Source organism: Hemitrygon akajei, chromosome 19 (genome assembly GCF_048418815.1).
Source record: "Hemitrygon akajei chromosome 19, sHemAka1.3, whole genome shotgun sequence".
Taxonomy (NCBI): domain Eukaryota; kingdom Metazoa; phylum Chordata; class Chondrichthyes; order Myliobatiformes; family Dasyatidae; genus Hemitrygon; species Hemitrygon akajei.
Window position 1 is genome coordinate 63327805 of NC_133142.1, and position 26353 is coordinate 63354157.

The 26353-nt window shown below is 41.9% G+C and overlaps 1 protein-coding gene across 1 annotated transcript in view; it reads right to left on the bottom strand.

Annotated features, from left to right (window-relative positions):
- Positions 1–1827: 1827 nt before the first annotated feature.
- Positions 1828–26353, bottom strand: part of LOC140741996 (ubiquitin-like modifier-activating enzyme 1) — a 430112-nt gene continuing 405586 nt past the window's right edge. The window contains exons 23-25 of the mRNA XM_073072650.1: positions 19426–19527; positions 15739–15839; positions 1828–2857 (exon numbers count right to left, since the gene is read on the bottom strand). Of these exons, the coding sequence (XP_072928751.1) occupies positions 2716–2857; positions 15739–15839; positions 19426–19527 (345 nt within the window). The 3' untranslated portion in view covers positions 1828–2715. The remainder of the gene's footprint in view (positions 2858–15738; positions 15840–19425; positions 19528–26353) is intronic.

The following is a 26353-nucleotide window of genomic DNA, read 5'->3' on the forward strand; positions in this document are numbered from 1 at the left end:
CAGAGTGTTACAGTCATGAGAAGAGACTGAATAGGTTGGCTTAGCTTTCTTTGGAGTGGAAGAGCCCTGAGACTCATCTTATAGGGGGATATAAAACCCCATGAGGTATATAGATAAGGTAAATACCAGGAAATATTTTCCATAGCAGAGGTTTCTAAAACTAGAGGGCATGATATGAGGGGATTTAAGAAGATACTTTTTCATCCAGAGAACATAGCAATAAGAAAATCTGTAGATGCTGGAAATCAAAGTAACACACATAATACAATGTTGTGCCAAGCCTTTAACCTACTCTAGGGTCAATTTAATCCTTTCCTTCAACACAGGCCTCAAATTTTCTATCACCTATGTGCCTATTTCAGAGTTTCTGGAATGTCCCTAAATGTATCTGCTTTTACTACCACTCCTGGCAGGGCATTCCAGGCACCCACCACTGTGTGTGTGAAGAACTTACCTCAAAAATACTCCTATATTTTCCTGCAGTCACCTTAAAGTTGTGCCCCTTGTATTAGCCATTTCTGCCCTGGGAAAAATGCACTGGCTGACCACTTGATTTATGCCTCTTACTGTCTTATACACCACAATTAAATCACCTCCCATTCTCCTTCACTCCAAAGTGAAAACCCTAGCTCGCTCAACTTTTCCTCATAAGACTGCTCTCTAATCCAGGCAGCATCCTGGTAAATCTGCTCAGTACCTTCTCTAAAACTTCCACACCTTTTCTATTCTGAGGTGTCCACGGATGAGGTCTAGAGGTCAGAGGCCAGAAGATGGCCTGTCCTGGTTTTGAAGGCCTGAAGTTGACAGGTCTGGAGGTTGGGGTGTCCTGTTATGGTAGGGGAGGGAAGGTTGTGAAACGTGGGGAGGTTGGGGTGTCCTGTTACGTTAGGGGAGGGAGGGGTGTGGAATGTGGGGACGGATTTGTTTAGCTGTTGTTTCTGTCTTGTACGATGGCTGTGTGTTGTTCTGCTGAATATTGTGAATTTGCGTGTTGGAGCTGGAATGTGGGCCATCCCATGGCACATCCTCAGATTGTGTTAGTTTGATGCAAAAGAAACATTCCACAGTAAATTTTGATGCACATGATCAATAAATGAATTTGAATCTGAATGGAGAGTGCTATCATAAATTTATCTCTTTGAATTGTTATTAAGAGAGCTACAAGGCATTGGACTGCAAGGCTCTACTGAGAACAGTAAAAACTGCCAGGGTCTCCCCCCTATTTACAGGAACATTGGATACGAAATGCCTGAAGCATTGTGGAGATCCCTACCATCCATCGTACAACCTCTTTGACCCATTACCATCAGGAAGGAGGTACAGGAGCATCAGGACTAGGACTGCCAGACTGGGTAACAGTTTCTTCCGACAGGCTGTAAGACTAATGACTATGCTGCCACCAACTGATGTCGTCACTAGGACAGTGAGCTGTTTACTGCTCATCTCTGCTGCAGATTTCACATGCATTTTTAATTATATTTTTATTAATATTTTGGTTTAAGTACTGTGTGTGATACATGAGTTGGTGCACCGTGGTCCGGAGAAATGCTATTTCATTTGGTTTACAATATATATGCACAGTGTGGTGACAATAACCTTGAACTTGACTGTCCAAAGCCTTTAAAACTTGTTCAAAAGCATTTGATGACAGCCGCACATTCAAGGGCATATTGTGTTAGTGTCGGAACGTGTTGCAACACTTGGAGGCTGGCATATCCTCACACTGTGTTGGTTGTTAATGAAAATGAGTCATTTCATGTATGAGGAGTATTTGATGGCTCTATGCCTGTAGTCACTGGGTTTTAGACGAATGAGATGCATCAAAGGTCAAATTTCAAAGTAAATTTATTAACAAAGTACATATGTCACCATATAGAACCTTGAGATTCATTTTCTTCATCTAATTGAAACCTATCAAATATTGAAAGGCCTAGATAGAGTGGACATGGAGAGGATGTTTCCTATAGTGGGGGAGTCTAGGACCAGAGGGCATAGCCTCAGAATAGAGATACGTCAATTTAGAACAGAGATGAGGAGGAATTTCTTTAACCAGAGGGTAGTGAATCTGTGGAATTCATTGCCACAGATGGCTGTAGAGGCCAACTCATTGGACATATTTAAAGTAGAGGTTGACAGGTTCTTGATTAATAAAGGTGTCAAAGGTTATGGGGAGAAGGCAGGAGAATGGGGTTGAGAGGGATAAGAAATCAGCCATGATGGAATGACAGAGCAGACTTGATGGGCCAAATAGCCTAAATTCTGCTCCTATGTCTCATAGCCTTATGGTCTTATGATATCTATGTGACTAATAAATCTAATTATTATCAATCTTGAATCTTGAGTGCTGCTAAAAAATGCAGAGGCTCAATAAACATTCAGGTATCACCAATACAATGAGTAATGGCGGCTTGGCAGAATGGGAAGGGATTGCATTATGGGAAATGATATTGCGTGATCCTACTATCCCCATGACATGATGGGAGGGGATTGCATTACAGGAAATCATACTGTCTTACTATCTCCATGGTGTGATGGGAAGAGATTGTATTATAGGAAAGTGTATTGAGCGTTCTTACTATCCCCTATCCCCAGGGCATGATGGGAGAGGATTGCATTATAGGAAAGCATATTGAGCGTTCTTACTATCCCCATGGCATGATGGGAAGGGATATCATTGTGGGAAAGTATATTGAATGGTCTTACTATCCCATGATTTCACTGGATCCAATAGTAAACAGGGGGGATTTCAGGATTATCTTCTTCACCATTCTCGTGACTGCAGTCTACTTCAAATATTAGGACCTTCACGTGATTTTCAATCACCTTTCCCCGTAGTTTTGCCACAATTTCCGACAACCTGAAGGGGAAGCAACAATTACTAATTCTTAAAGGAAAGAATGAAAATCAAGTTTGCATATATACAACTAAATTTAAAATTACCTTATCAGTTTTGTTGTGCTATGATAATTCTACTGTATCTAACAGTGGGTCCAGTTACCCACATAAAAAAGCAATACATTATTTCTTAGTGCTGTCAATCTACAAGGAATATACAAGGTAAATCTTTTTCAATTGATGGCCCCTCAGCTGTATTTTTGGGGCAGTTTTCTCGACAAACCAGATTTCTTCAGAACAAGCAACACACACAAAATGCTGGAGGAATTCAGCAGGCCAGGCATCTGTGGAAAAGAGTAAACAGTTGATGTTTTGGGCCGAGTCCCTCTACAGGACTCAAAGAATAACAGATTGACATATGTAGACATAGATTGTTGCTTCGATGACACCAAGTATCCTGTTCTGATTTGGACTTCCTTTTGAAAGCATATTTTGGTCTAGGAGGAAGTGTAGAGACAATTCTCTAGGAAACTACTCAAAATTAAAGGCCCCTGTAAATTTGGGACATACCTCTGGGAGTTTAGAAGTTAAGGATAACCTTATTGAGATACTCAGACTGTTTTGTCAAGAAACCCAACATAGAATGGGGGACTGCCTTGTCAAACACTTTGCTCCATCCACCACAACAAACAGGATTTTCTGATGGCCACCCATTTTAATTCCACTTTCCATTTCCATTCCAATATGCTGGTCCACGACTTCTTCTGCCACATTGAGGCTGCTCTCAGGTTAGAGGAGAAACACCTCATATTTCATCTGGTAGCCTCCAACTTGATGGCAGGAGCATTGAATTCTATAACACATTAATTTTTCCCCTTTCCTTTTCTCTCTTTTTCCATTCCCTATTCTGGTCCCCCTCTTACTCCTTCTCTTCTCCTCATCAAATTCTGGTACCCTTCCTCCTTCCCTTACTCCCATGGTTCACTCTTCTCTCCTATCAGATTCGTTCTTCTTCAGTCCTTTATTTTTTCCAACTTTCACTTCCCAGTTTTACACTTCATCTCTCCTCCCCCACCCACCTACCTTCCATTGCACATGGTTTCTCTTATCACCTGCCAGCTTTTTCTCTTCTTCCTTCCCCCACCTTCTTATTCTAATTTCTTCCCCTTCCCTTTCCAGACTTGATGTAAGGTCTCGGCTCAAAATATTGACTGTTTATTCATTTCCGTAGATGCTGTCTGACCTATTGAGTTTCTTCAGCATTTTGCGTGTGTGCTCTGGATCTTCAGCATCTGCAAAATCTCCTATTTTTGAGATATTTACTATGGTGAAGAAGACTGCCAGAGTAAAAGGGAACAGCTTTCTATTTAATAAGGCGATCTGAAATCTCATTTAGTATGTGTACTGGGTGTTTTAATAGAAACATAGAAACATAGAAAATAGGTGCAGGAGTAGGCCATTTGGCCCTTCGAGCCTGCACTGCCATTCAGTATGATCATGGCTGATCATCCAACTCAGAACCCTGTACCAGCTTTCTCTCCATACCCCCTGATCCCTTTAGCCACAAGGGCCTTATCTAACCTCCTCTTAAATATAGCCAATGAACCGGCCTCAACTGTTTCCTGTGACAGAGAATTCCACAGATTCACCACTCTCTGTGTGAAGAAGTTTTTCCTCATCTCGATCCTAAAAGGCTTCCCCTTTATCCTTAAACTGTGACCCCTCGTTCTGGACTTCCCCAACATCGGAAACAATCTTCCTGCATCTAGCCTGTCCAATCCCTTTAGAATTTTATACTTTTCAATAAGATCCCCCCTCAATCTTCTAAATTCCAGTGAGTATAAGCCTAGTCGATCCAGTCTTTGTTCATATGAAAGTCCTGCCATCCCATGAATCAATCTGGTGAACCTTCTCTGTACTCCCTCTATGGCAAGAATGTCTTTCCTCAGATTAGGGGACCAAAACTGCACATAATACTCTAGGTGTGATCTCACCAAGGCCTTGTACAACTGCAGTAGAACCTCCCTGCTCCTGTACTCAAATCCTTTTGCTATGAATGCCAACATACCATTTGCCTTTTTCACCGCCTGCTGTACCTACATGCCCACCTTCAATGACTGGTGTACAATGACACCCAGGTCTCGTTGCATCTCCCCTTTTTCTAATCGGCCACCGTTCAGATAATAATCTGTTTTCCTGTTCTTGCAACCAGAGTGGATAACCTCACATTTATCCACATTAAATTGCATCTGCCATGAATTTGCCCACTCACCTAACCTATCCAAGTCACTCTGCATCCTCTTAGCATCCTCCTCACAGCTAACACCGCCGCCCAGCTTCGTGTCATCCGCAAACTTGGAGATGCTGCATTTAATTCCCTCATCTAAATCATTTATATACTATTATTAATAATAATTAGAACATACAGTAAGTGGCTACATTATAGGTACAGAAGTGTACCAAATAAATTAGCCACAGAAATGGAACCAGGTGTGGTTTTCTGCTGCTGTAGCCCATTCACTTCAAGGTTCAACATGTTGTGCATTCAGGGATGCTCTTCTGCACACCACTGTTGTAATGAGTGATTATTTGAGTTACTGTCCCTTTCATAAGACATAGGAGCAGAATTAGGCCATTTGGTCCATCGAGTCTGCTCTACCATTCCATCATGGCTGATCCTCTTTCCCCCTGCTCAACCCCATTCCCCAGTCTTCTCCCTGTAACCTTCAAAAACCTATCAATCTCCACCTTAAATATGTCCAATGATTTGGCCTCCATAGCTGCTTGTGGTCCTATGGTAACAAATTCCACAAACTTACCACCCTCTGGTGAAAGAAATTTCTCCACATCTCTGTTTTAAATGGACACTCCTCTATCTTGAGGCTGTGGCCTCTGGTCCTAGACTCCCCCACTATTGGAAACATCCTTTTCACATCTACTCTGTCTAGGCTTTCAACAATTGAAAGCGTTCCTGTCAGCTTGAACCAGTCTGGCTATTCTCCTCTGACCTCTTTCATTAAAAAGGTGTTTTCACCCACTGATACTTGATGTTTTTTTTTGTTTTTTGCACCATTCTCTATAAACCCTAGAGACTGTTGTGTGTGAAAATCCCAGAAGATCAGCAGTTTCTGACCTACTCAAACCACCCTGTCTGGGACCAATAGTCATTCCAGAGTCAAAGTCACTTAGATCATATTTCTTCCCCATTATGATGTTTGGTCTGAACAACTAAATCTCCTGACCATGTCTGCATGCCTCTATGTATAGATTTGTTGTCACACAATTGGCTGATTAGATATTGTGCATTAATAAGCAGGTGTATAGGTGTACATAATAAATGGTCACTGAGGGTAGATTCAGCTTTTCTTTTCCACCTATCTCTTCCCAGCTCTCACATCATCCCCTCCTACTCTACCCACCTGGTTTCATCTATCACCTTCCAGCTAGTCCTCCTTCCCCTGTCCTGTTTCCTTTTCTGGCTTATACCTCCCTCCTTTCAAGACCTGATGAAGAGTCTCAGCCTGAAACGTTGACTGTTTATTCATTTCCCTAGATGCCTCCTGACCTGCTGAGTTCCTCCAGCATTTTGTGTATGCTGCTAAAGATTTCTGTTGGGGTTGGGGAATGACCTAGCAGAGGAAAACCACGGCAGTCAGGTCTCTGGAACCAAGTATGGCTCTTTGGCTCGGAAGGGAAGTGGGGGGGGGGGGGGTAGAAAAGTGTTGTAGTGATAGGATATTCATTGGTTGGAAGAACAGAAAGGAGGTTCTGTGGATGAGAATGAAATTGCTGGTGGTACGTTGCCTTCCGGACACTAGGGTCAGGGATGTCGTGGATTAAGTCCACAGCATTCTTAAAGTATGAGAGTGTGCAGCCACATTGGTTCACATCGGTACCAATAACATGGGAAGCAAGGGTGATGAGGTCCTGTGATGTGAATTCAGGGAGTTTGGTGCTAAGTTAAACAACAGGACCTCAATGGTTGTGATCTCAAGATTGTTACCGATGCCATGTGCTAGTGAGGCCAGAAATAGGGAGATAATACAGTTTAACTCATGGCTAAGATGATGCAAATTGAGCGGGAGAAGCATAAGTCACATGTATCAGTATCGCAATGGAATAAAGGGAATTACAGAGGCATGAGAGAGGAGCTTGCCCAGGTGGATTGAAGGAGGATACTAGCAGGGATGACGGCAGAGCAGAGATGGCTGGATTTCCTGGGAATAGTTCACAAGGTGCAGGACAGATATGTCCCACAGAGGAAGTAGTTCTCAAATAGCAGGGGTAGGCAACTGTGGCTGAGAAGGGAAGTTAAGGACTGTATAAAAGCCAAGGAAAGGGCATACAAGGTAGAAAAGTGAGTGTGAAGTTGGATGATTGGGAAGCTTTAAAAATCCAACAAAAGGCAACTAAAAAAGCTACAAGAAGGGGAAACATGAAATATAAGGGCAAAGTAGGTAATAATATAAAGCAAGATACTGGAAGTTTTTTCAGTTATATAGAGTAAAAGGGAGGTGACAGTTGACGTTGGACCACTGGAAAATGATGCTGGTGAAGTAGTAATGGGGGACAAAGAAATGGCAGATGAACTTATTGGAAGACACAAGCAGTGTGCCAGAGGTCCATGAGTGTCAGGGAGCAGGAGTGAGTGTCATTGCTTTTACAAAGGAAAAAATGCAAGGCAAACTAAAATGTCTTAAGGTGGATAAGTCACCTGGACTGGATGGACTACATCCCAGAGCTGTACAGATGAAATGGTTTTCACTTGAACTGGAGGGGACCAATAATTTGGATTCTGTTGTGTTATTATTTTTTGCTTTTGTACTTCCTTGTAAGGCACAATACAAAGCGCCTGATTATCTTGGTGCATGTGACAATAATAAGCCAATTACTAATTGGTTTTAACTCTCTTTAGAAGTCACTTAGATTAAAAGTGATTGTGTAAAATGGAGGATTGTGAATCACTAACTCGTTCATCATAGCTTCTGAGTTTCATTTCTGTTGGAGCCAATGGAGATGAAAATAAGAAAAGCGAGATGGGCTACTGATTTGTAATCACCCTTTATAAGGATCTATGCAATTAAATTCTATTCTTATCGATTTGCTTCAGAATTGAAGAAAACCCTAACTCAGAATACCAACATCCAGAGGGAGCTGCAGCACTTGAATGAGATATTACTAACATCCCTCAAACTCGTGGAATCCTGTTAGTGGACACTGTGTGCAGACCATAAAACTGATCTTGCTGTTCTTTTCTGGAAAATGTCTTACTGAGTACACACATACTGCAAGAGGACACTGCTATGGTCTGGTCTATGTGATAATATCAAGAGATCCTGTGCTTTATTTTTAAAGCTGTAGGAAATGTCATGGAGTTGTATCAGAGAGGAAATAACCACAGGGCGGATGTTTACTTCATCCGTCAACCTGCAGCTAAGACTTTACATCCTTCAGCTGCTGGCTCAGAGGATAACCTCCAGCCTTTGAAACTACACATACGAACAGAAATGCAAGGTACCTCCAACAGTTACAACAAACAGTAAAAGTCACAGATGGTGAAAATGGGAGATTCCTTAATGTACTAGCTGAGGTTATTGGGCCTCACTCATTCCCTGGCTTATGGAAGTCTTCACATTATAAAAATTGGAGGGGAGCAGACACAAAAGACTTGAGAGTGCTACACGTTCACAGGAAGGGAAAGAGAGTCAGAAACTCTTCAATCCAATCTCTTTTATTCTAGTCACAAAAAACTAAAACTTACCAAGTTTAGTTAAGTTCATCAAAATGCACGTTTAAATGGTTACCAGGTGGTAGAAAATTAGTGTATATATCTTCTACTAGTAGTTATTAACTACACTATTATATAACTGCACATTAACTAATGCTTAGATCTACTTGAACTGCAGTTAACAAGGATTGACTAAGTGAACTTTGGGTAAACTGCATAGCAATAAACTGGCTCAATCCTTGCTTGAGATAATTTAATTATTATTACACCTGTATTATGATACTTGGAATCATTAATTCCACCATTAAGAATGTTTATTTTTTCTGGAATGCTTCTCTTTATAAAAAGACTTCAGGGCAAAGATCTGAGTTTAACTGGCAATCTCTTCACTTTAAGCAGAGACTAGTTAACAATGAATAATCTTGTGAATTTCTGTTGCAAGGGTACCTTCAGAAACAAGGCATCCCTTAACTTTACTTTGTACTTTCCCAGTAGCAGAAGCTTGTCCTTTATTGAAACAATTCCAAGCAGTATAACGTGTAAACATTGATTAAATGCACAAGCCTATGATTAACACGTTGGTAATCACAAAGCCCTTTAGATATCTTTCCAGATTTATTATCCTCTTTCTTTAAACATGAATCAGATGGAATCTCATGCTTCCACCATCACTTACTGAGCTCAGAATGAATACTCTTGTTCTCTATCAAAGACTTTTCATATCATCGATGTGTTGAAATCTCTAAAATAAATTATTTTAGGTAAAAAGTATTTGCATTTATATAGCATCTTTTATTACCTCACAATATGTGAATACAATTTACAGCCAATCATCACCATCATTAGGTGCTGTGTCATGTGATTGGTTGATCACGGTTTTATCTATGACAATGATTGTTCTTGGCAAGTTTTTCTATAGAAGTGGTTTGCCCTTGCCTTTTTCAGGGCAGTGTCTTTACAAGACGAGTTTTAGAGACAGTGGTCTAGTATCAGTGGTTGCTGAACCAGGACTTGTGATATGCACCAGCTGCTCATACGACCATCTGCCAGCTGCTCCCATTGCTTCACGTGACCCTGATCAAGGGTGGGGGGTGGGGGGGAAGCTAAGCAGGTGCTACACCTTGCTCAACGTAGCAGAGGAAAAGCCTTATGCCTCGTTTTGTAGAGATGTATCTTCATCCCACCACCCTTTACAGCCAATAAACATCTTATAATTGGGACCTTAAACAGAATATTCCAAACCCACAACTTCAACCAGCTAGAAGGACAAGGACAGCAAAAGCCTCACTTGGAAATGTTCGTTCACCATTGCTGGGTCAAAATCCTGGAAGTCACTTTAATAGCAATGTGGGTAAATCCACACCTCAAGAAGACTGCCTACCACCCCCTTCTGAATGGAAATTAAATGCTAGCTCAGCTTGTGAAGCCTACATGAATAAATAAAAAAATAACTAGAACCCAAATTGCTGCAAGCATAATATGTCCCAATCCTGATGTTCCTTCACAACATCTTGGAACACCCAAATCTGAGAGCTGATTTTGCACAGCCTTTTAGTAAATGGTTCTGGAACCATGGGTACAATTTTGACTCATCCTGAACTTTAGGAATCAGATGGGCTTTGATTTTACACCGGCTTCATGCCCAAATTTGCTCTCTGTGAAAATCTGTGAAGAGTAATATTGGACAAATAGCTTAAACTGACCTTGTCTTTGGTTCAACAGTAATAACTAAAGTCACATTATCTTTGGACCAAGGACACCAACAAAACTCACATTGTCTTTGGTCAGATGTCAACAATTAAACTCGTATTGTCTTTGTTCTGATGGCATCAACTAAAATATGGCATTCAACCACATCACCATCTCAAAATCCAATTGTTTTTGAATAACAACAGCGATAACCTTTGGTGATGACCATCCACGATTTTGCTGTGTACGCATCAATTGCTCATATTACTACTCAATTATTTTCATATTAGTTTAAGGGGAACTGATTTCCAAAATACAACTTTAGCATGAGTCAGAAATACTGCTTTTGGAAAGTTGCACTGCATTTGGGAAGTCTTTACATAATTCAAGAAAAATACAACTATTGTTAGAAGATCAACTCAAGAAAAGAGAGAATTGGGATATGCCTGAAATCTGTTTGCACTGCTTGGAAAATGTCCACAACAGCCTCTCAAATGCTTTATGGGTGCATTGTTTAGAAGATAGAATATAGAACAGTACAGTCCTGACGAAGGGTCTCAGCCCGAAACGTCAACTGTACTTCTTCCTATAGATGCTGACTGGCCTGCTGCATTCCACCAGCATTTTGTGTGTGTTACATCATAGAACAAAGAATATACAGCCCACAATGTTGTGCCAACCCTCAAACCCTGCCTCCCATATAACCCCCCACCTTAAATTCCTCCATATACCTGTCAAGTAGTCTCTTAAACTTCACTAGTGTATCTACCTCCACCACTGACCTAGGCAGTGCATTTCACGCACCAACCACTCTCTGAGTAAAAAACCTTCCTCTAATATCCCCCTTGAACTTCCCACCCCTTACCTTAAAGCCATGTCCTCTTGTACTGAGCAGTGGTGCCCTGGGGAAGAGGCGTTGGCTATCCACTCTATCTATTCCTCTTAATATCTTGTACACCTCTATCATGTCTCCTCTCATTCTCCTTCTCTCCAAAGAGTAAAGCCCTAGCTCCCTTAATCTCTGATCATAATCCATACTCACTAAACCAGGCAGCATCCTGGTAAATCTCCTCTGTACCCTTTCCAATGCTTCCACATCCTTCCTATAGTGAGGCGACCAGAACTGGACACTGTACTCCAAGTGTGGCCTAACTAGAGTTTTATAGAGCTGCATCATTACATAGCGACTCTTAAACTCTATTCCTCGACTTATGAAAGCTAACACCCCATAAGCTTTCTTAACTACCCTATCTACCTGTGAGGCAACTTTCAGGGATCTGTGGACATGTACCCCCAGATCCCTCTGCTCCTCCACACTACCAAGTATCCTGCCATTTACTTTGTACTCTGCCTTGGAGTTTGAACTTCCAAAGTGTACCACTTCACACTTCTCTGGGTTGAACTCCATCTGCCACTTCTCAGCCCACTTCTGCATCCTATCAATGTCTCTCTGCAATCTTCGACAATCCTCTACGTTATCTACAACACCACCAACCTTTGTGTCGTCTGCAAACTTGCCAACCCAACTTTCTACCCCCACATCCAGGTCACTGATAAAAATCACGAAAAGTAGAGGTCCCAGAACAGATCCTTGTGGGACACCACTAGTCACAATCCTCCAATCTGAATGTACTCCCTCCACTATGACCCTCTGCCTTCTGCAGGCAAGCCAATTCTGAATCCACCTGGCCAAACTTCCCTGGATCCCATGCCTTCTGACTTTCTGAATAAGCCTACCGTGTGGAACCTTGTCAAATGCCTTACTAAAATCCATGTAGATCACATCCACTGCACTACCCTTGTCTATATGCCTGGTCAACTCCTCAAAGAACTCTATCAGGCTTTTTAGACACGATCTGCCCTTCACAAAGCCGTGCTGACTGTCCCTGATCAGACCATGATTCTCTAAATGCCCATAGATCCTATCTCTAAGAATCTTTTCCAACAGCTTTCCCACCACAGACATAAGGCTCACTGGTCTATAATTACCCAGACTATACCTACCACATTTTTTGTACAAAGGGACAGCATTCGCCTCCCTCCAATCCTCCAGTACCATTCCCGTGGGCAACGAGGACATAAAGATCCTAGACAAAGGCTCAGCAATCTCTTCCCTCACCTCATGGAGCAGCCTGGGAAATATTCCGTCAGGACCTGGGGACTTATCCGTCCTAATGTATTTTAACAACTCCAACACCTCCTCTCCCTTAATTACAATATGCTCCAGAACATCAACCTCACTCATATTGTCCTCATCGTCATCTAGTTCCCTCTCATTGGTGAATACCGAAGAGAAGTATTCATTGAGGACCTCGCTCACTTCTGCAGCTTCCAGGCACATCTTCCCACCCTAATCTCTAATTGGTCCTACCTTCACTCCTGTCATCCTTTTGTTCTTCACATAATTGAAGAACCTTGGGGTTGTCCTTTACCCTACTCACCAAGGTCTTCTCATGTCCCCTTCTTGTTCTTCTCAGCTCCTTTCTTGCTACCCTATATTCCTCAATAGACCCATCTGATCCTTGCTTCCTAAACCTCATGTATGCTGCCTTCTTCCACCTGACTAGATTTTCCACCTCACTTGACACCCATGGTTCCTTCACCCTACTATTCTTTATCTTCCTCACCGGGACAAATCTATGTTTAACATCCTGCAAGAGATCCTTAAACAACGACCACATGTCCATAGTACATTTCCCTGCAAAAACATCATTCCAATTCACAGCCGCAAGTTCTAGCCTTATAGCCTCAAAATTTGCCCTTCCCCAATTAAAAATTTTCCTGTCCTCTCTGATTCTATCCTTTTCCATGATAATGCTAAAGGCCAGGAAGCGGTGGTCACTGTCCCCCAGATGCTCACCCACCGAGAGATCTGTGACCTGACCCGGTTCGTTACCTAATACCAGATCTAATATGACATTCCCCCTAGTCGGCCTGTCAACATACTGTGACAGGAATCCATCCTGGACACACTTAACACACTCTGCCCCATCTAAACCCTTGGAACTAATCAAGTGCCAATCAATATTAGGGAAGTTAAAGTCACCCATGATAACAACCCTGTTACTTTTGCACCTTTCCAAAATCTACCTCCCAATCTGCTCTTCGGTATTTCTGCTGCTACCAGGGGGCCTATAGAATACCCCCAGTAGAGTAACTGTTCCCTTCCTGTTCCTGACTTCCACCCATACTGACTCAAAAGAGGATCCTGCTACATTACCCACCCCTTTGTAGCTGTAATAGTATCCTTGACCAGTAATGCCACCCCTCCTTCCCTCTTTCCTCCCTCTCTATCCCTTTTAAAACACTGAATTCCAGGAATATTGTGAATCCATTGTGAATCCCTGGTGCCAGCCAAGTCTCTGTAATGGAAACTACATCATAATTCCATGTATGTATCCAAGCTCCCAGTTCATCACCTTTGTTCCTGATGCTTCTTGCATTGAAGTACACACACTTTAGCCCTTCTACCTTACTACCTTTACACTCTTTATTCTGCTTCTCTTTCCTCAAAGCCTCTCTATATGTTAGATCTGGCTTTACTCCATGAACTTCTTTCACTGTTCTATCGCTCCAGGTCCCATCCCCCTCACAAATTAGTTTAAACCCTCCCGAACCATGCTAGCAAACCTACCAGCAAGGATATTGCTCCCCCTCAAGTTCAGGTGCAACCCATCCAATCTGTACAGGTCCCACCTTCCCCAGAAGAGATCCCAATGATCCAAAAATCTAAAACCCTGCCCCCTGCACCAACTCCTCAGCCACGCATTCAACTGCCATCTCCTCCAATTCTTACCATCACTATCACGTAGCACTGGCAGCAATCCTGAGAATGCCACCCTTGAGGACCTGTTCTTCAGCCTTCTGCCTAGTTCCCAAAACCCACACTTCAGGAACTCATCCCTCTTCCTGCCTATGTTGTTGGTACCAACATGTATCATGACTTCTGATTGCTTTCCCTCTCGTACCAGGATGTCATGCACCCGGTCAGAGACATCCCGGACCCTGGCACCCGGGAGGCAACAAACCATGCGGGTGTCCTTCTCACGTCCACAAAATCTCCTGCCTGCTCCCCTGACTATAGAGCCTCCAATGACAACAGCTCTCCTCTTCTCCGTCCCATCCTTTTGCACCACAGGGTCAGACTCAGTGCCAGAGGCCCTGCCACCGTGGCTCACACCTGGTCGGTCGTCCCCGCCAACAGTATCCAGGATGGTAAACTCATTATTCAGAGGAACGGCTACAGGGGTGCTCTGCACTACCTGTCTACTCTCCCTCGCTTTCCCCCCTCTGACTGTCACCGAAAGACCTGCTTCCGGCAGCCTAGGTGTGACTACCTCCCTGTAGCTCTCATCTATGACTGCCTCATTCTCCCTTATGTGTCGAAGGTTGTCCAGCTGCTGCTCCAGATTCCTCACACAGTCTTCCAGATCGCCCAGCCACAAGCACTTCTGGCAGATGTGACTCTGCAGGAGAGGGGAGTGCCCCCAAGACTGCCACATCTCACAGGAGAGGCACATCACCGTCTCAGGAGGCATTGTAAAGACTAACTGGGAACAAACTCGTCTTCTGCCTCTTCTTGTCGAAGCCTCTTGAGTCAAAGCCTCAAATCTCCACTCCTTCACTGGCCCACTCACTCACTGGCTGCTTTTCATATACTATATGTTTTTGCTGGAAACATTCATGGCAGTGATCACGTACTAAACTGATGGGACAATGATTTTACAAGGATATTAGCAGATCTGGATGATTATAAGGATACACAAGATAGGCTCGTACTTTATTCCCAAGACTGAAGTGAAACCTTAGGGAAGTTTATAAATTCACGAGGGGGCATAGGAAAGAGGATAGCTAAAGTTTTTTCTCCAGGGTAGGAAAGTCTAAACCTAGAAGGCATAGGTGTGAAGTGGGAGTGGAAAGATTTGAAAGGAACCTAAAGGGCAACTTATTCACACAGATGTGGTAAGTATATGGTACAAGCTGCCAGAAGAAGTGGTGTAGGCAGGTACAATTACAACATTTAAAGGGAATTTGGACAGTTAAATGGGGAGGAAACATTGAGAGAGATACAGGCACACAAACAGTCGAGTTGGGATAAAGGGCCTTATTCCTTGCTGTCTCACTCTGTGATTCCAGGAATGTACAGAAAGATAAATACCGATTGCGTTTACTTTATGTATTATAAATAAAGTATACTTTTGGAAAAAAACTATTTGATACCATGCAAATCCAATACATCTAGATTTATGATGGTGGGCATGAATTGAACATTCAAAGTAATGGGCTAGAATGCTCAGACTATCAAATCATAAAATAATATTCTTCCCTAATTGTGTGTTTGAAAATTTGTCCCCATTGTCCTTCCCAACCAGTCTTGAAAATTATTTTTTTAAGGGCTTTGATGTGTGCTAAAAATCGTGAAAAGCGTTTGATAAACTCAAGGCTTTCTTGTTATGGACAGCCTAACTGAAGGAAGTGGGGCTTACCTTTGTGATAATCGCTCCTTCAGTTTCGATGTGGTCATGTGATGGGCATACACCATACAGCTCCCACAATCAATAAATGTTACATCCAGATTATGCTTAGCCTGTGGAGCAGCAAAGAAAAATACAGGTTGACAAAATCATTCCACAGAGAGGAAGGCAGGGAGGAAACAGAGATACATTTTGCCAACACCTACCCTTCCCAATTGTGGAGGAGGCATGCAAATGCCAGAACAGTGTTTCAGGAAGGTAAAAACTCCAAATGCTGCTAATTACAATTCTGCTTTCTGGGGAGAAAGAGAGAGCAGTTTCTTTTTATTGCAGAAGTTTAAAAATAAATACTTACCAGGGGAGGGGAGAGCTCTTTCCAAAGTAGTTCACCTGGCTACAGATCAGATATGTAGATATCAGCACTGCTTTAATACTTAATTTCATTGATTGTAGTAACTCAGGATAAGAAATCTTTGATCCTGAGTTAGATCTGCTACCAGTACAAAATAACATCACTTTAAGGATTTCAAGATTTTTTTTGTATTTTTCATGGCTTATTGATTTTGAAAAAAAAGAGGCACTAAAAACATTCTGTCATCGTTTAAAGCCTCTTTTATCCATTAATGGCAGATGCTGCCAATTATAAAGGGCACCACGGCCCATTCCAGATGCAGATGCTCAAAGGCTTGTTTACACTTGTAACCACTATGCAATGTGAAGCTGCTTCCTGGACTGACAACTACCTACAGACATTCGTCCACTTTGTTAGAACATGAGAACCCTTTCTTAGTTGTTATTTTGAGGTTCCCAACTAACTTATTTTTCCATACATTAAAGTTATACATTCAGTGTCCACTTTATTAGGTATAGAAAGTATCAAATAAATTGCCCACTGAGTGTATGTTTGTGGTCTTGTGTTGTTGTAGGCCATTCACGTCTGTGTGTTCAGTGACGCTCTTTTGCACACCACTGTTGTAATGCGTGGTTATTTGAGCTATTGTCACCTTTCCGTCAACTTGAATCAGTCTGGAGACTTTTCTTCTGACACCTTTCATTAATAAGGGGTTTTCGTCCACAGAACTGCTGTTCACTAGATATTTTTTATTTTTCGTACTGTTCTCTGTAGACTCTAGAGACTGTTGTGTGTGAAAATCCCAGGAGATGAGCAGTTTCTGAGATACTCAACCCACTCTGCCTGGCACCAGCAATCATTCCATTGTCAAAGTCACTTAGATCACATTTCTTCGTCATTCTAATGAACAACAACTGAAACGCGTGACCATGTCTGCATGCTTTTATGCATTGAGTTGCTGCAACATGATTGGTTGATTAGATATTTGCATTAATGAGCAGGATACAGGTGTACCTAATTAAGTGACCACCTAGTGTAAAGCAAATAGAAAAGATCAATTGTTCCCATGTGCTGCAGCTTGGTCTGGCATTCCACTGAGGATAAAGACTGTCTAGAAGAAGCAGTTAAGTTTAGGGTTGAGTGCCTTTACATCAACAGCTGGCCAGAAGTTGAGCTTATCATGCCTTGGAGGTAAAATCAACAAGCACAATTTTAAACAATTTAGTAAAACTAATTTTTTTTTAATCTGTGGAATTCATTGTCACAGACAACTGTGGAGGCCAAGTCATTGGATATATTTAAAGCAGTTGATAGGTTCAGGGCATCAGAGGTTACAGGGAAAAGGCAGGAGAATTTAGTTGAGAGGGATAATAATCAGCTAAGATGGAATGGGAGGACAGATTCAATGAACCGAATGTCCTAATTCTGCTCCTAGGTTCTATGGTCTTATGATCAGGATTAATTGTATGGTGGAAAGGTAAACCATTTTATCTCCATTTGTGCTATTAGTTTGACTGGTTAAAATAGAGCCTTGTCTTTGCCCCCCTTCAAATACTACCCTAAAGAAAATTAGAATGTTATTCTGCTGTTCCTTGTAAAGTAAATAGATATGGTCTGTTTCTCTGATTTAGATATCAATCCTGTGATACCAATCTGAATGCTGGTGCTGCTGGAGGTTTGCCAAGTTAACAGTCCAGTGCAGACACACACAAGCAATCCGCTGGTGTGGCCCTGAGGAGGCTGTGTTATTAGCAACATGGACTTGCAACGTCTCCATTCATTTATCACAACAAGTATTACTCTGCTCTGGAACAAATACTACCCTTGAACCCCAGATGACCTGTCTGTCTATCAGACTCTACTTACAGGTTTATTAGGCTCCTCAGTAAATCCTCCTGATACCTTATTTATTTTTCCAACTTCTCTCGATTAACTCCTTACCTCTGTTGTGTCATAACACCACCTCACCTTATAAGGTAAACCTTGTTACTTTAACCCTTTAGGTACTGAACTTTTAAAATAATTTAGAGATAGCACCATAACAGGTCCTTCAGGCCTAATGAGCCCTTGCTGTCCAATTATGCCCATGTGACTAATTAACTGTATGTCTTTGGAATATGGGAGAAAACTGAAGCACCCTGAGGAAACCCACAAACGTACAGACTCCTTATAGACAGTGGTGGGAATTTAATCTGCGTTACTGGTATTGTAATAGTGTTATGCTAACCGCTATGCTACCTTGATGATTTGTGGCAAACTTACTAATTTGACCAGACTTACTGGAAATGACATCAGTAATGACCTCAATGATAATGTAAAGACTGTGTGCACCCCCATAAACAAAGTGGAAGTTGGGGGTTATACACACACACACACACACACACACACACACACACACACACACACACACACACACACACACACACACACACACACACACACACACACACACACACACACACCAGAGAAACAGACCGTTCAGCTCACATGGTCTTTGACAATATTCATATACTTCAACTGCCTCGCAATCAATCTGCCGGCTGGGGGAAGAGTGTAATTTGAAGTGTGTGCAGTCAAAGTCATTGTACGCTAGAAGGAGGGGGCTATTTGAGCAGTTCAATAATTGCTAATTCTCAATGTGTATTGAAGTCAATATTTATGTCATTCACTCTTGAATTTGCAAAGACAAAAATAGAGCTGTCAGATATTATTTTTATTTGTATAGACTTTCACTTCTCATATTCTGTCTAGGTAGCTTCCAACCTGACAGCATGAACACTGATTTCTCCAACTTCTGGTAATTTCTCCCTCTCCCCCTTCTCTCTTTTCCATTTCCCATTCTCACTCTCCTCTTTGCCCTTCTCTTCTCCTAACCTGTCTATCACCTCCCCCTGGTGCCCCTCCTTCCCTTTCTCCCGTGGTCCACCCTCAGATTCTGTCTGCATCAGCCCTTCACCCGCCAGCTCGTCACTTCATTTTCCCTCACCTGGTCTCACCTATCAGTGGCCAACTCCTCTCCCCCACCTTCTTATTAGGCATCTTTCCCCTTGTTTTCCAATCCTGGTGCAGATTGCCTGAAACATCAGCTGTTTATTGCTCTCCATAGATGCTGCCTGACTTGCTGAATTCCTCCAGCACTTTGCATGTGTTAATCTGGATTTCCAGCATCTGCAGAACCTTGTGTTCTAATATAATATAAATGTAAACAGCTGTCCTTCCTTTGGTTTTTATTTAAAGTTATTTTTCATGGCCTTGGGTAGTGTGTTCCCTCTCTCCTCTGTACATAGACCATATTGAGAAACTCAGGATGATAAAACAAAGAAATTTGCATAAATGTTTAAAATTACCTTAAAATAGTTCAGTAATTCTTTCAGTGTCATCTCGTCCCCATTTGGCTGAATGCCTTGTACATCAATCCGATCCCAGAGTGTCCATTCAATGTCATGGTACTGCAAGATGTTAAAGGCAAAGTTACAGCATCACTGAGGGAGGTGAAGTTTTCAAAGTTCAAAGCAAATTTATTACCAAGGTACGTATCGTGTACATCACCATTTACAACCCTGAGATTAATTTTCTTGTGAGCATTTACAATAGATACAAGGAAAAATAACAGAATCAGTAAAGATCTACACACAAAGACGGACAACCAATGTGCAAAAGTTGCTAAGTTGTGCAAATATAAAAAGAAAAGCAAAATTATAATAATAATAAAACTGAGAATGTGAGTTGTAAAGTCCTTGAGTCAATAGGTTGAAGAATCGGTGTTGTAGTGAGCAAAGTTATCCACGCTGGTTCTGTAGCCTGAGGGTTGAGGGGTAATAACTGTTCCAGTTGAAGTGTGTGCACCCAGTTACTTGTGTTGCGATGGAGAGAGATACTTGTAATTTTTTCCATGTCTGTACAAGTACTCTGGAAATACATAGCACTTGGAAACGCAGATCAAGGGGAAGGCTGAACTTTAATCATTTACTGTTGAAAAAATTTCTTTAAATCAATGTAATCCTCTGACTATATAATGCCTGTTTACATTCCAGTGCAGATCCTGTATATTTACTTGCTTTCAAACTGTTCAATTGTCACATACATAATTCATCCGAGGATATAGTAAATATCACTGGAAGGCTTTTAAATGAATTTCCTCTGCAGTAACTGAAACAATATATCTCTAGTAAACCCACACTGAATCAGCTAGGAAACAGCCTCCTGTGAAGAAAATGATTTGACTTTTGCCTTGTTTAAGTTGTGATCAACTTTAAATTGGAGAAATGCTCTTTAGAAAGTGATCAGATTGATTACACATACATACGGTGGCCAATTTATTGGGCACCTCCTGTACCTAATAAAGTGACTGAATGAATATTTGTGGTCTTCTGCTGTAGCCCAATTACTTCAAGGTTCGATATGTTGTGTGTTCAGAGATGCTCTCTGTACACCAGTGTTGTAATGTGTGATTATTTGAATTGCTGTCACCTTCCTATCAGCTTGAAACTTAGGTGTTTTCACTCACAGAACTGCTGCTCACTGCATTAACGAGCAGGTATACAGGCGTAACTAATAAAGTGGCTACTGAGTGTATATACAGAAACTCAAGAGATTCTGCAGATGTCAGAAATCCAGAGCAACACACAATGCTGAAGGAATTCCTCAGATCAGGCAGCATCTTTGAAGAAGAATAAACAGTTTTCATTTCTGGCTGAGACCCTTTATCTGGACTGGAAAGAAAGGGGGAAGAAGCCGGAATAAGAAGGAAGAGGGAGAAATACAGGCTGGCAAGTGATAGGTGATGTTAGGTGAGGGGGAAGTGGGTGGATGGGGGAGGGGTGATGCTGTGAGAAGCTGGGTGGTGAGAGGTGGAAAAGATAATGGGATAAAGAAGAAGGCATTTGACAGGAGAGTGTTCTCCCTTTCCTTTCCAGTTCTGATGCAAGGACTTGGCCTGAAATATCGGCTCTTAATTCCTGTCCATGGATGCTGTCTGACCTGCTGAGTTTCTCCAGCATTTTGTGTGCGTATGCATATGTCTTTAAGGCAGTAAAAAGTTCCATATATCTTTACATAGGAAGCCTCCGCAACCAAAATCAATACCAAGTTTATGCAAACACGAGAAATCTGCAGATACTGGAAATTCATCAGGACGAAGGGTCCTGGCCCAAAACGTCGACTGTACTTCTTCCTATAGATGCTGCCTGGCCTGCTGCGTTCCACCAGCATTTTGTGTGTGTTACCATGTTATACCTGGGATTCCATTTTACAGACACAGAGGCTGACACACACTGGTCCTACATACACACAGACACAGGCATGCAATTCTGCCCATTTCCTTTCCCTCCTTCCTCTGTCTTTCTCTCTCATTTAATGGCTTCCTTTCTCTTAGCTCCCTCACCTCTCCACTCACCCCCTTTCCATTAGTCCCTTCAATTTTCAGTTTGTTCTGATGAAGTTAGAACAATAGAGTCTGAAAGAGCCAAAAGTAACGAGGCTACAGAATCAGAATTAGATCTACTATCACTGACATGTATTGTGAAATTTGTTGTTTTGTAGCAGCAATACAGTGCAATATATTAAAAATCCATGAATTACAATATGAAATATTTCTAAAAAATAAATTAAATGAATAGCGTGCTTTCAGGACCCTGTACCCTGTTCTAGATGATAGCAGTGAAACTATAAAAAACATAAGACCTAGGAGCAGAATTAGGTCATTCAGCCCAATGAGTCTGTTTTGCCATTCCACCATGGCTGATTTATTATCCCTCTCAACTCCATTCTCCAGCCTTCTTCCTATAACATTTGATGCTCTGATTAATCAAGAATCTATCAACCTCTGTCTTAAATGTACACAATAATGTGGCCTGCACAGAGATCTGTGGCAAAGAATTCCACTGATTTACCACCCACTGGCTAACCTAAAAAAATTCCTCACCTCTGTTCTAAATGGACAACAGTCTATTCTGAGGTTGTGCTCTCTGGTTCTAGACTCCCCCACTATAGGAAACATAATTTCCACATTCACTTTGTCCAGGCCTTTCAATATTCTTCTAAACTCCAGTGAGCACAGGCTCAGAACAATCAAACGCTCTTCATATGCTATTCCTTTCATTGCTGAAATCACCCTCCTCTAGACCCTCTCCAATAGCAGCACACCTTTTCTTAGATAAGGGCCTTAAACTGCTCATGATATTCCCAAGTGTTGTCTGACCAATGCCTTATAAAGCCTCAGCATTTCATCCTTGCTTTTGTATTCTGGTCCTCTCAAAGTTAATGTTAACATTGCCTTAGGGTTATAAGTCCTTCTGCAACCACCATACTTCCTCAACACTACCTCCCCTTCCACCTATGGTAACTTCATATTGACCATGTACTTCACAAAAAAAACCTAAATTCCTTCATCCAAATCTTCGACATTCAATGTAAAAAGAAGCAGTCCCAACACTGAACCCCTGTGGTGCACAACTAGTCACTGGCAGCCAATCAGAAAAGGCCCCTTTTATTTCCTCTTTGCCTCCTGCCAGTCAGCCAACCTTCTATCCAGTCTAGTTTCTTTCTCATAATACCATGGGCTTTTAACTTGCTAAGCAGCCTCATGTGCAGCACCTTGTCAAAGGCTTTCTGAAAATCCAAATAAAAAACATCCACTGACTCTGCTTTGTTTATCCTGCCTGGTATTTTTTCAAAGAATTCCAACAAATTTGTCAGGCAAGATGCCCCGTTTAGAGAACCATGCTTACTTTGGCCTATTTTATTTTGTGTCTCCAAGTACTCAAAACCTCATCCTTAACAATAGACCAACATCTTTCTAACCAGTGAAGTTAGGCTAACTGGGCTAGTACTTCTGTTCTTCTGCCTTCTTCCTTCTTAAAGAGTGGGTTGACATTTACAATTTCCTGGTCCTCAGGAACCATTCCAGAACTTAGTGCTTCCTGAAAGATCTCCTCATGTCTCCTCAATCTCTTCAGCTACCTCTTTCAGAACACTAGGGTGTAGTCCATCTGGTTCTACCTTCATACCTTTCAGCTTCCGAAGGATTTTCTCCTTAGTAAAAGGAGCAGTCACTTCTGCTCCCTGACACTCTTGCATTTCTGGCATTCTCTTTGTGTCCTCCATGTTGAGGACTGTGAAGACACCACCATTTTTTTTCCCATTACTAATTTTCAAGCACCATTTTCCAGTGGTCCAATAACCCATTCTCATCTCTTCACTCTTTTTATATCTGAAGAAACTTTTTGTGTCCTCTTTTATATTCATAGCTTACTTACCTTCATTTTTTCATATTCCCCTCTTTATGGCTTTTTAGTTGCCCTGCTGGTTTTCAAAAACTTCCCAACCCTCTAACTTTCCACTAGTTCTTGCTCTATTATATACGCTCTTTTTTGTTTGTATGTTGTCTTTGACTTCCCTTTTGGCCACAATTGTGTCACCCTGCTTTTAGAATACTACCTCTTCGGGATGTATCTTTTCTGCGCCTTCCAAATTTCCCTCAGAATCTCCAGCTATTGTTCTGCTGTCATCACTGCTGGTGTTCCCTTCCAATCAACTTTGGCCAGCTCCTCTCATTCCTTGTGTACTGTTGGATGTTAGGCTCTCAACAATGATCTTCTTTCAGTCACAATTCAGAGATGCCCACAAAATCACACGTGTCAATCTCTAACTGCACTACAAGGTCATGTAGCTTATGAGAAGAGTGTCTGTTCTGGGTGATGGGGGTCCTTTCTGAGGCATCACTTTTTGAAAGAGTCCTCAGTGCTGCGGAGACTAGTGCCCATGATGGAGCTAGCTGAGTTTACAACTTTCTTCAGTTTTTTTCTGATCTTGTGAAGTGGCCCCTCCATACCAGATGGTGATGAACCCTGTTAAAATGCTCTTCATGGTACTTCTGTAGACATGTAGGGAGGTGGAATGCAAGAGTGTCAGGGGACTCTTTAGCTTCTTGTGTGTGCAATTCATTGAATGACCAGATCTGGGGCCACATATTGGTCTGCTTCTACAAGTCCAAAGCACATACAGTAAAAATCCATTAACCTAGCATGGTTGAGAGTTTGGTGGTGGCAGGTGACATATTTTCAGGACTATCTAATGTTGTGTCATTAATACTGTAACACACTTTTTATCCATGTTTTAAAAAGATGTTATGGTATACTACATTAAATTTTACAGCAAACCTGATAAGCTTAAAAGGAGCTTTGAACATGCAGTGTGGGAAATGGAGCTGATGAATTGATGCCACACCACTGGGAGTTCCAACTATTTAAATGCGGTTTATGGGAGTTTTACTTCACATTCTCAAATCTTGGTTTCACATGCTTTGTGTCTGCTGTAATAATCAGAAACCTTTATAGTTGTGCAGTAACACACACAAGATGCTGGGGGAATTCAGCAGGTCAGGCAGCATCTATGAAAAGAAATAAACAGTCAACATTCAGGCCGAGACTCGGAAAGGAAGGATGTAGCCAGTGGACAAAGAAACCAGAATCATTTGAGCAGTAGGCAGTTTATTATTTCAGCTTCTACCACAGAATGTTTTAAAGGAGAAATAAGCTGATGGGTTGATGTATTTGGATATAAGCAGAGCAACCAAAATGCCAGAGGAATGCTGCAGGTCAGGCAGCATCGACGGAGAGAAATAAAGAGTCGATGTCTCAGAATCAGAATCAGGTTTATTATCACTGTCATGTGACGTGAAATTTGTTAACTTAGCAGCAGCAGCAGCTCAATGCGATACATAATCTAGCAGAGAGAAAAAAATAATAAATAAAATAAAACATAATGATAAATAAACAAGCAAATCAATTATATATATTGAATAGATTTTTTAAAATGTGTAAAAACAGAAACAAGTACATTAAAAAAAAGTGAAGTAGTGTCCAAAGCTTCAATGTCCATTTAGGAATCTGGCAGCGAAGAAGAAGCTGTTCCTGAATCACTGAGTGTGTGCCTTCAGGCTTCTGTATCTCCTACCTGATGGTAACAAGTGAGAAAAGGGCATCTCCTGGGTGCTGGAGGTCATTAATAATGGACGCTGCCTTTTTGAGACACCTCTCCCAAAAGATGTCCTGGGTACTTTGTAAGCTAGTGCCCAAAATGGAGCTGACTAGATTTACAACCTTCTGCAGCTTCTTTCAGTCCTGTGCAGTAGCCCCTCCATACCAGACAGTGATATAGCCTGTCACAGTACAACTATAGAAGTTTTTGAGTGTACTTGCAAACGTGCTGAGACCCTTCACAGTCGCACAGTAGTATAGCTGTTCATGTACTGCTTTACAGAGCCAGTGGTCAGTGTTCAATTCCACCGCTGTCTGTAAAGAGTTCGTACATTCTCCCTGTGACTGCATGGGTTTCTTCCAGGTGCTCTGGTTTCCTCCCAGAGTCCAAAGATGTACAGGTTAGTAAAGTTGGGAGCATGCTATGTTGGCACTGGAAGCGTGGTAACACTTGCACAGATTGTATTGGTTGTTGTCACAAATGGTGCATTTCAAATGTACAAATGTACAAGTGACAGATAAAGCTAATCTTTAGGTTTACTGGAAATGAAGGGGGCAGAAACTAGCAGGTGGGGGGAGGGAACAGCAGGTAATAAGCGATATCAGCTATTCCTTTATATTATTTCAGCCTATTATGATATCAATAACTTTTTGTAGTGGTTAGCGTGACACAGTTACAACTTGGGGCGTCTGAGTTCAGAGCTCAATTCCAATGTCAGTTGTAGGGAATCTGTATGTGCTCCCCCGGAATGTGTGGGCTTTGTCTGGGTGCTGCAGTTTCCTCCCTCAGATATACCAGTTAGTAGGTTAATCGGTCATTGTAAGTTGTCCCATAATTAGGCTCGGGTTAAATCAGGATAGTGGAGTTGCTGGGGGGGGGGGGGGGTGGGTGGCACAGTTCAAAGCCGTATCCATGCTGTATCGCTAAATAAGAATAAATAAACAAACAAACACATGCAAGGTCTTGGGCAATGGCTGACTCTATTTCCCTCTCTCCCCTGTACATTAGTTCAGTATTTGTACATTCCTCCCCCGGTCTTCCTGCAGGATGGGAAAAATCATGATTGAGAATATAAATCTCCAGGCTCTTATTGATGTCTTGGCCCCTGTTATTTCATCTGTCTCTGTGGCTCGATTTTTTTTTGCCTGTCTGGTTGGGCTCTGGGATCTTTTCCAAAGGCAGGAGGTGGTTGTGTGGCTGTTGGGGGAGGGGATCTCTTTGCCCACAGCTGCACCCTTTCCCTCCAGTCCATTTCCTGTCTCCATCAATCCACACGTGGAGTGGGGGAGGAAAAAG